Raw genomic sequence first — 10,870 nt, 5'->3', positions numbered from 1 at the left:
GTCGTCTCAGTGAAGCAGCACTAGATAAAAGAGAGGCCGAAATCCGTCCTGCAACAAGGAGGCACATTACATGCACTCTAAGGATTCCTTCATCGTCATATTACTGAAAAATTGTTATGTACGACGTTAAGCACTCACTCACATCCCTTTTCAGGAATATTCATTTCTGGGATCAATTGAATATGGGTCACGACGTGTTCTACACTGATTGGTGGCCGCTGGAAAGCTGGTTTGACGAGACTACTTTGTTTTTCCGTGCCTGCCACATAGGAAGGGGAAGATGCCGAAATTCAAGGGCGTGTATTGGGGCTCTGCAAGAACTGTGTTACAGATATTTTATCAACTGTGTATATATTGAGATTCCGTGTGTTACCTCCAGTTTAAAGATATCAGAAATTCGGTGAGTTACCTCTTCCGAAATTGTATATCTGAAGAACAGCAAAACGGACTTGTACAGTTCCCAGATTTCAACACTATTTATAACAATGATTTCATACACTCAACACTTCATTCTGTCCAAATGTGAGCTATGTAGTCGTCCTGTTTGCGGAAGGGTCCAATTTTTAGAAAGCACTAGCTTAGCTGGCAGCCATTTTGGCCTGTCAACATTCAGTTGTAGGGCTGACCCTGAATGGCATTATGCAGAGTTATGCTGTAGGTCGATTACTGGTAGTGATGTGTTGCCCGTGGTACACAAAGCCGGGACAATCCAACCAGGGATCGCTGTTTGTTTCTTTGCTTACTTGTATACTTTGTTTACCACGCTTGCCTGCCTGAACCAAATATAAACACTTGTATATAAGCGACAGATGAATATTTATGGATGAAGTGACTGCATGTTGTATTAACGCCACACACAGCAGACATTACAGCCTTCCCAAAGATCACGGATAATTGAGGGTGTAACTTGACACACTTAGCCAGTAAGGACAGCCCCATGCAGGGCGGCTGATACATTAGCCAGGGTTGTCTGTGTGAAGTTTACACAGACACTAACCTACTTCTACAGGGGACAGCTTAGGTATCTCCTGTCCAGTCTGGTAGGTTGTCTTTATATTGTACCGCTACGATGGTGCCAGCCCTGTATCTGTCTAGACATGTATGTCACATTTCTGGTGCGCAACCAAGTCAGCACTTACAGTTTAAACATTGTGTGTTTTATCCGTCTTAATCGCACGATACAGCAGCATTATTGTCGTCTGTACTCCTGTGGTTCCTCACATTAACACAAAACACTGGAAGGTAAAAAAGGTTGACCTGTTACAAGTTTTTTTCAGATAGAGAAACTTTAGACATTCGCCCTGATTATCATATTATGTCTGGTTCTCTTCACTACCACTGTAGTCCAGACATTTGACTCGATTATCATACAGGGTGATGCTTCCTTCACTATCGCTATAGTCCAGATGTTTGACCCAATTATCTTATACCTGAAGTCCCACCATTTCTGTTATAGATGTTAGCTAATTGGCTGGTCTTACCTTTAAATCAGCAGCACTGATTGTTTCACACAACAATCTGATCTTCATGGATGGAGCTTTTATAAAGATCAAACACATCCGGCCAAACTGGCTTGACCAGATGTTTGTCAAAAAAAATGTCCAGTACATGATAAATGCTAGAATCGTCAAATGTCTAACTAAGCAGTTATTTCTACTCGGGGAAGCGAGGCGCTCAAACTCTCATATACCATATGTATAGTAAAGCCGCTTCAGCAATAGCGACAAAAAATACTGTACCCCATATGTTTTTGAAAGAGAGAAACAGGCACTGAACTGCAGATGGAGACTGTGTGCTGTGTTGAAATTTTATATTTTCGTAAATGGGAGGACCTGTATTTGTACCAGTCTAAGTAATTAGCTGGTTTTATTTCAGTGAAAAACCGAGGGTGTAATGGCTGAAAGCAAGGAAAATCGTGAAGAGGTTCTCACATGTCCGATTTGTGTGGAAACATTCCGGAAACCAGTAATGTTACCTTGTCAGCACAGTTTTTGTAGAGAGTGTATTGGTGTGTATGCTGACAAATCTAAACCTGGACAGACAGATGAGGTCTCCTGTAGCACGGGGAGTGAGGGTGTTGACCAGCTGATCTCATGCCCTGTATGTCGGACACCAACCAGTCTGGGGAGAGAAGGTGTAGCTGGTCTGCCTCCCAACTTTCATCTGGCTGAAATAGTGGAGAGGCTCTCTTCTGCCGTGAAGATTGAGGATGACACCCCATATTGTTCTCTGTGTGAGGATGATAATCAGACTAAAGCTGTAAAGTTTTGTACTGACTGCTGTTTCCTGTATTGTAAAGACTGTCTGGCTACTTTTCATCCCATGAGGGGGGCTGTTAAATGTCACCGGCTGATTTCATCCCTGGAGTACCACTCTCAGGAAACCTCACAGCGACAGACCGGGGGCAGGGATGAAGAAGCAACTCCGCAAGTGTCATGTGCGAGCCATGGTCAGCCATTCTGCTTGTACTGTGTACCCTGTCGGATGGTGATCTGTGTGGGGTGTGTGGTTGACCATCCGAAACACGCTATGCAAGATATACCATCTGCAGCTGAGAATGACAAGGTAATGCGAAAAAGCCATTCTTATATCAGCCAACAACCAAAATGGATGTTCTGGGTCATTAATTGTAACGTCAATTCCCAATACAATGATTAATACGAAAAACTAAAAAATTGTGTAAGTTTAAAATTACTTTGGAATCATGCAAAGAGAAATAGTAAACAGTTTTCAATGATGTTAGAAAGACGCAAGGATGCTCTAAGCGAATGACTTAAATCACAATCTAAATCGTGCACCACGCTAGTATATAGGTCTATAGTCAATGTAAATATGTCATGATTTGGAACTATATATTGACCCATAGTTTGTAGTGAAGAAAGGGGCTTTTTTGTCTTGTACTGTAGTGAGTCACTTGAAAAGTAGATTTTGTAATGTAGCATCTTTTCCATTACAGCCAGCTGTGTTGAACAAGACTTGCAAACTGGAGAAAGTGCTACAAGAAACTAAAGAATCACTGTCAGGAGTTTTGAGGCTGCACAATAAGATACAGGTTGGTATTTTTGATGACGTGGTCAACATGTGATTTATTGCACTCGTTGACTCATTTTGCATATGTAATTTATTGCCATCATTTACAAATTCAGGAAACATACAGCTGTTAATTATGTACCAACAACTCCAATAGATACATCATTGCTGATCATACACTGTCATAATATCTATATTGTATATACGTACTCCACATATGTGATGGGGACTGGCCCCGATAGCACAGTTGGTGGAGTGTCCGCTTAGATCCAGGGTCAAACCTGGGTGAAGTAACGCCTAAGACTTTAGAGGAAGAGGAAGTTGTAACTTACTCCCTTGGTGTTCGGCTTGAAGGGGATAATGCAACGACTGGTTGACCCGTATCAGTATAATGGTTCAGGCGGGCCGGCTTACCTGCCTTCGGTAAGGCGTCTCACTGAAGCAACTAGATAAAAGAGCTGTGGAAATCTGTCTTGCAATAAGGAGGCACATTACATGCACTCTAAGGATATCTTCATCGTCATATGACTGAAAAATTGTTTAGTACGACCTTAAATCCCAAGCACTCGCTCACCCATATGTGATGGTGCGACACCTGGGATTAATAGACGTCTCTTAATCCAAGGGTGACACTCTTGGTGTTTGAACCAAACCACTGGTGATCACAGCATAAGGGCGGCACCATCTCACCCTGCACGGACCACCAGTTGTGATATTGAACCAACAACGTTTCTGAGTCGAAATATGAACCCCAAAAGACTGAAGTGAAATCCCCTCCAGCCAGGAAGTACATTGTAGATACAGTTGTGTATAATCTCTTGAACACACCTGTAATGGTGAGGATGAGATAATAAACATTCTTTCTGTTTGTCAGGAAACTCAGGAACTTCACACTCAAGAGGTTGAAAGGGCTTATTGTGCAGCCTTGGAAGCCTTACAAGCCTGGAAACAACAGTCCTTAGATGGCATAAAAACCCGCTATTCACAGTGGAGTGTGGAGTGTAGTGCTATACTCAAACATTTCCAGCTACAGGCCCAGGAAATGGAGAGGATGGTACAGGCTTCCAAGGATTTAGTAGCGTCAATGGACGTCAAGTTTTTACAGGTAAGTTAGTCATGCACAATCTCTAACATTGGTTCAGCTACCTCAACTCCAGTTAAATACTCATTTACCTTTGTCACATTATTGAACCTGTGACCAGCCTCATACAGTGACACTAATGAACAGTGATGAGGTGTTCAAATCCATCTCATGTTGCCAGATCTAGTTTTAGCTCCAGGGTTTAACTGCTTCACTTAGTTCAGTGGTTCTCTCCGGTCGCCTTCTATTGTTCTATCCATAAACGTAACCGCTCTGCGATTAGACTAATAAACAACTCCACGATCCTATCTATGTAATATTAAAAAAGAGCACGTTGTTTGATGTTTTTCGAAATGACGTGTGAATACGAACAGTAATAAAACCCTTATCAGTGTTTGAACCAATAAATTAACCAATGTACAAACCATATATAGACAACCATATCTCAGTTGATGTCCCCCAGGCTCTGCCCAGTTTCCTTCAACCACAATGCTGAATGCCGTCATATAAGAGAAATATGTTGAGCACGACGTAAAACACCAATCAAACAAACCATCATGTTGTGGCTCATTATGTTGTCCAAATTTTCAGTCATCTGGATGATATCGACTGCTTCCTGATCAGAAAGTTCAGACCCACAGGCGATAAGCCATTAACACACGGCTACTTTCACAAGCTTGTAACACACAAAATATGATAGCGTTTACTATGTTTGAGGTATTTGTTTTTGTGCAGTTTTGAACATCATCTTTACTTTATGAACAAGTATATTTCATTTAAACCTAAATTTTGCTATAGGCTATTGTTTTCATAAACATGCCGTAAAATAACCATAAAACAGCCGTAACAAATTACAACTAACAGGAAGTCCAGAATTAAACCATTTTTTCATTATGCTGATATCATTGGTTTATATCTCTCTTTAGAACACTTCTACCCTGATCTTCTGATTTATAGGCTTTGCACAGCTGTTACGCGAAGGGGAGATAACTCTAGTGTCTTTCACTATTATAAAACTTTCTGCCAAAACAATTGTGAAATTGATAAGTGATTGCTTCTCTGACAGTAGCATAGAATTAAATCCTTATCACAAGGTAGGATTTATACAATCACTAACTTCAAGTTGTTTACTCTTTTACTTGTACGCGGTGAAACAAATGGTTTCATTTTCAACAAAGATTGGGTGATCGGGAAATCTTTGGGTCAAAATTGTACTGTAAAAAGCTCCATAGAATTTATTACACTGGAATTTAGAGCTGATTTTGACTGTGTGATTGACTAGGAAGTGGTCTAATTGTGAAAGGGAAGAGCCAATGGCCCCTGGTGAAAGTATACCTGAATTCTTTTTAAACCTGGGACAGATATTAGTAGTGTTGAAAGTAGAATATTTTATTGCTTTACCAGCCATTTGGAAAAGTAAAGATACAAGTATGTTGTCCATTAGATGGTCTAACCATGTGAGAGAAAAGAAACTCAATATTTCTGCCAGGATTACAAATATATTGGCTAAAATGAGCAAACCAGGTGACCCAGAGTTTAGAACGAATAGAGTAGGTAAAGAATCTTTGTTTCAGTTTTTATGATTGCATGATTTTATACGATGCTCAATTCTGTTTGTTGACAGGGTTCCACAGACTTCACCAAAACGTATGTATAAATGTGTTATACCTCTCTAGGTTTGTTATACATGTGCACATGACAGTTGTCAGCAGATGTGTTTCTGTAACACCGAGTAACAGCACTGTAGTTGTCCAAAACATGACCCAAGTGTAAAATATATCTAGTGTTCAAACATACATTTCTTCAGACAAATCAGACCTAACCTGCTAGGTACATCATGACATTTTCATAACTGTGTGATACACAGGATTACCACACAACTGTGTTTCTTTGTTTTCTGTCCTCTGTTCACAGAATTGATGACCAACTGAATGAGATAAGAGCCGATCTGGAGAAACATGAGGTCAGCAGACAAAAGCTTCTAGATTCTCTACAACATGACCAAGTTGTTCCTAGACAGGTGACTGTAAAAGAAACAGTGCAAGAACGTCAGGACTTAGAAGCAGCAGTCGGTGGACCAATGTCACCCCTATGTGTTAAAAGTAGGTTCTTATATGTATAAAAGGTGTACAACAGGGTGTGCTCAGAGGACATAAACGACTTTAGGGTTTACACTAGGATGTGCATCAAAGACACAAACATAAAGTGGAGAAGGGGCACAGTTGTGCGTGTGCAAAACAAATGGCAGACTGTGTTAAGAAGAAAACAAACCAAAATGAGCTGTAATACAGCAGGGGGCACCCAAAAAATGAACAGTATACTAAGAGTAACAAAGGTGAGAAGAGTTTACGAAAAGCATAGATAGTTTGAGGTCTACATTAGTGTGTGAACAAAACACAAACTGATGTCGGACTTACGATAGGGTGTAGGCAAAAGACACAACTAATGCAGTGTAGAATAAGGTGTACACAGACAACACAAACTAATGTCAGGCATGCATTAGGGTGTGCAAAAAAGATACAAACTCATGTGAAGCATGCATTATTGTGTGCAAAAAGGATACAAACTCATGTGAGGCATGCATTAGGGTGTGCAAAAAAGATACAAACTTATGTGAGGCATGCATTAGGTTGTGCAAAAAGGATACAAACTCATGTGAAGCATGCATTAGTGTGTGCAAAAAAGATACAAACTCATGTGAAGCATGCATTAGGGTGTGCAAAAAAGATACAAACTCATGTGAGGCATGCATTAGGGTGTGCAAAAAAGATACAAACTGAAGTGAAGCATGCATTAGGGTGTGCAAAAAAGATACAAACTAATGTGAGGCATGCATTATTGTGTGCAAAAAAGATACAAACTCATGTGAGGCATGCATTAGGGTGTGCAAAAAAGATACAAACTAATGTGAAGCATGTATTAGGGTGTGCAAAATGGATAACTCATGTGAAGCATGCATTAGGGTGTTTAAAAAAGATACAACCTCATGTGAAGCATGCATTAGGGTGTGCAAAAAAGATACAAACTCATGTGAGGCATGCATTAGGGTGTGCAAAAAAGATACAAACTGAACTGAAGCATGCATTAGTGTGTGCAAAAAAGGTATAAACTCATGCGAGGCATGCATTAGGGTGTGCAAAAAGGATACAAACTCATGTGAAGCATGCATTAGGGTGCGCACAAATATAAATTTATGTCCAGCATTAATTAAGGTGTCTACAACAGACAAAAACTAATATGAGGTATACAGTAAGTTACGCCCAAAACGTGATATTAACATTTTTGCTGACGACACGTCACTATTGGAAGAGATCAATAATTTAAGTGACTCACAGGCTAAACTAAATCGAGATCTTGATCGTTTGTCAAAATGGGCAAGTCAATGGGTTATTAACTTTAAAGCTCTTAAATCTGTTTACTTGTTTATATCTTTAAAATGTAACCCTTGCAATCCTAATTTAATGTAAAGAGCGTTCGGTCCCACAAACACCCCGGCATCATTCTGCAATATAATGGTAAGTAAAACAAACACATTCGAGCTGTAGTAAAGAAATCAAACAGGACATTAAGCATTTTCTACAGAGTAAAGAAAACTCTCTCCAGAAAATGTCTCGTCACTCTCTCCCAAAGCTTATTAAGGTCGTCAATCAAATATGGCAATGTTCTGTACGACAACTCTAGCCTTAAATCGGCAAACTCTCTTGAAGCTATCCAAAGATGCCTGGCATTTCTCTGTACTGGAGGATAATGTCAGACATCATACAATAGTTTATTAAATGAACTCTAATGGGAATCTTTACATAATCGATGTCGATGCCATAGAATCCTTCCATAAAATTGTAAATGGACTCTCCCCTATCTAAAAAGGATATTAGATGGCAGAAATATCACTGATACAAACACATACAACCTGTGAAACAGGGACAATGTTCGACTTTTTAAAATTTGCATTCAATTATTTTCCTCCTCTTTCTTCCCCAAAACTCTCAAAGATTGGGACATTTTTACTGTCTCATATCCGCAATGCCTCAGTTGGAAGAATAAAGCAATTTCTGTTTTTCAAGAAAAATAAAGAACTCGCTCAACTGTACAACATGTTCGATTAGTACCACTCTGTTATTCAATGCCGAATGAGAATGGGACTTAGCGCTCTGAATGCTGATCTTTTTAAGTACAATTTAAGCAATGTTTGCATGTGCCCAAATTGTAATCATTTATGTGAAAATTTAGTTCATTATTTCTTTGAATGCCCCTAATGTGCCACTCAAAGACTGCGTATGCTCGAACAAATTACATCAACAATATCTCCAAGCGTAAACTACTCAATATTGATTCTTTCGTGTTTAAAATATGTCGGTAATATAGTATTATTTGGATCCGATGATCTAAAACCTGACAAAAACAAAATTGTCTTAAAAACTATGCATAAATTTATTGCAGAATCAAAGAGATTTGAAATCGATGGGTAACATGGAAATTTGTTTCTTATATTAAATGATAATGATAAATATTATTTCAGTAAGTAGTCATTATGTCCTTGCATTATAGCCTCATTTTATTACATATGGTATGATTCATTCTTTTGTAGTGTACATACTTGTGTTGTTACATATATTACACACATATGTGTATAGTCCTATTCGGTCTATTATCTGTCTATATCGTTTACTTTTATTTATGTTTGTAACCAATTCCTTGTCGTGTCCTATATTTATGTATATGTTGTTGAGGAGACCCCCGAGTGGCATTACATTGCAAAGACACAAATTAATGTGGGGTATATACTAGGGTGTGTACAGAGAGCACAAACTATTGTGGGACATACAGTAGGGTGTGCCCAAAAGATACAAACTGATGTGAGGCATACAAAGGGGGTGGGCACAGAAAACACAAACTAATGTGAGGTATACAATAGGGTGTGTACAGAGAGCACAAACTATTGTGAGGCATACAGTTGGGTGTGCCCAAAAGACGCAAACTAATGTGAGGTATACAATAGGGTGTGCACAGAAAACACAAACTGATGTGAGGTATACAATAGGGTGTGCACAGAAAACAGGAACTAAGGTGAGGTATACAATAGGGTGTGCACAGAAAACACAAACTAATGTGAGGTATATAGCAGGATGTGTACAGTTAGAACAGGGCAGTAGGTACTGTACCCCTCGGTGTCTGGGTGATGTTTACCTCATGCTTACAAATCAGCAAGTGTGCTGTTAGAACAGGACACATGGCAGGGTACCCCTCACTGTCTGGGTGATATATATATATATCATGTGTACCAATCAGCAAGTGCACTGTTAGAACAGGACACATGGCAGGGTACCTCTCACTGTATGGGTGATATTTACCTCGTGTACAAATCAGCAAGTGCACTGTTAGAACAGGACACATGGCAGGGTACCTCTCACTGTCTGGGTGATATCTACCTCGTGTACAAATCAGCAAGTGCACTGTTAGAACAGGACACATGGCAGGGTACCTCTCACTGTCTGGGTGATATTACCTCATGCGTACAAATCAGCAAGTGCACTGTTAGAAAAGGACACATGGCAGGGTGCCTCTCACTATCTGGGTGATATTTACCTCGTGTACAAATCAGCAAGTGCACTGTTAGAACAGGACACATGGCAGGGTACCTCTCACTGTCTGGGTGATATTTACCTCATGCGTACAAATCAGCAAGTGCACTGTAAGAAGAGGACACATGGCAGGGTACCTCTCACTGTCTGGGTGATATTTACCTCATGTACAAATCAGCAAGTTCACGGTAGAGACACATGGCAGGGTACCTCTCACTGTCTGGGCGATATATACATCATGTGTACAAATCAGCAAGTTTCACTGTTAGAACAGGACACATGGCAGGGTACCTCTCACTGTCTGGTTGATATATACATCATGTGTACAAATCAGCAAGTGCACTGTTAGAACAGAACACATGGCAGGGTACCTATCACTGTCTGGGTGATATTTACCTCATGTACAAGTCAGCAAGTGCACTGTTAGAACAGGGCACATGGCAGGGTACCTCTCGACTGTCTGGGCGATATATACATCATGTGTACAAATCAGCAAGCGCACTGTTAGAACAGGACAACATGGTAGGGTACCTATCACTGTCTGGGTGATATATACATCATGTGTACAAATCAGCAAGTGCACTGTTAGAACAGGACACATGGCAGGGGTACCTCTCACTGTCTGGGTGATATATACGTCATGTGTACAAATCAGCAAGTGCACTGTTAGAACAGGACACATGGCAGGGTACCTCTCACTGTCTGGGTGATATATACATCATGTGTACAAATCAGCAAGTGCACTGTTACAACAGGACACATGGCAGTGTACCTCTCACTGTCTGGGTGATATTTACCTCATGCGTACAAATCAGCAAGTGCACTGTTAGAACAGGACACATGACAGGGTACTGCAAGTTTGCAAAATCAGCAAGTGTACTGTTAATACGGATAACATTTTATTCCCCTGAGTGCAGGGCAAAAAAGATACAAACTAATGTGAGGCATTCAACAGGGTGGGCAAAACAGATACAAACTAATGTGAGGCATGCAATAGGGTGGGCAAAACAGATACAAACTAATGTGAGGCATGCAATAGGGTGGGCAAAACAGATACAAACTAATGTGAGGCATGCAATAGGGTGAGCAAAACAGATAAAATTAATTTGAGGCATACAGTACGATGTGCACATAGGATATAAACTAATGTGAGGCATACAGTAGGGTGTGCACGGAA

General features: G+C 40.2%; 1 protein-coding gene across 1 annotated transcript; it reads left to right on the top strand.

The window, feature by feature from the left end:
- The first annotated feature begins 306 nt into the window (after positions 1-306).
- On the top strand, positions 307-4,189 carry LOC135462792 (probable E3 ubiquitin-protein ligase MID2). The gene is made up of 4 exons (XM_064740052.1): positions 307-400; positions 1,876-2,565; positions 2,957-3,052; positions 3,905-4,189. The coding sequence occupies exons 2-4, from the start codon at positions 1,894-1,896 to the stop codon at positions 4,142-4,144; spliced, it is 1,008 nt and encodes a 335-aa protein (XP_064596122.1). The 5' UTR covers positions 307-400; positions 1,876-1,893; the 3' UTR covers positions 4,145-4,189.
- The last annotated feature ends 6,681 nt before the right edge of the window (positions 4,190-10,870 follow it).

This window comes from Liolophura sinensis, chromosome 2 (genome assembly GCF_032854445.1).
Source record: "Liolophura sinensis isolate JHLJ2023 chromosome 2, CUHK_Ljap_v2, whole genome shotgun sequence".
Lineage (NCBI taxonomy): Eukaryota > Metazoa > Mollusca > Polyplacophora > Chitonida > Chitonidae > Liolophura > Liolophura sinensis.
Note: the sequence above shows the minus strand (reverse complement) of the source record. Positions and strands in the feature narration are given on the sequence as shown.

What these genes read in the sequence shown, in the direction of transcription:
- LOC135462792 (XM_064740052.1), top strand. Translation starts at nt 1,894, where the DNA reads ATGGCTGAAAGCAAGGAAAATCGTGAAGAGGTTCTCACATGTCCGATT. An exon ending in CTGCAGCTGAGAATGACAAG is followed by an intron (nt 2,566 to 2,956) that starts GTAATGCGAAAA and finishes TTTCCATTACAG; the next exon opens with CCAGCTGTGTTGAACAAGAC. An exon ending in GGCTGCACAATAAGATACAG is followed by an intron (nt 3,053 to 3,904) that starts GTTGGTATTTTT and finishes TCTGTTTGTCAG; the next exon opens with GAAACTCAGGAACTTCACAC.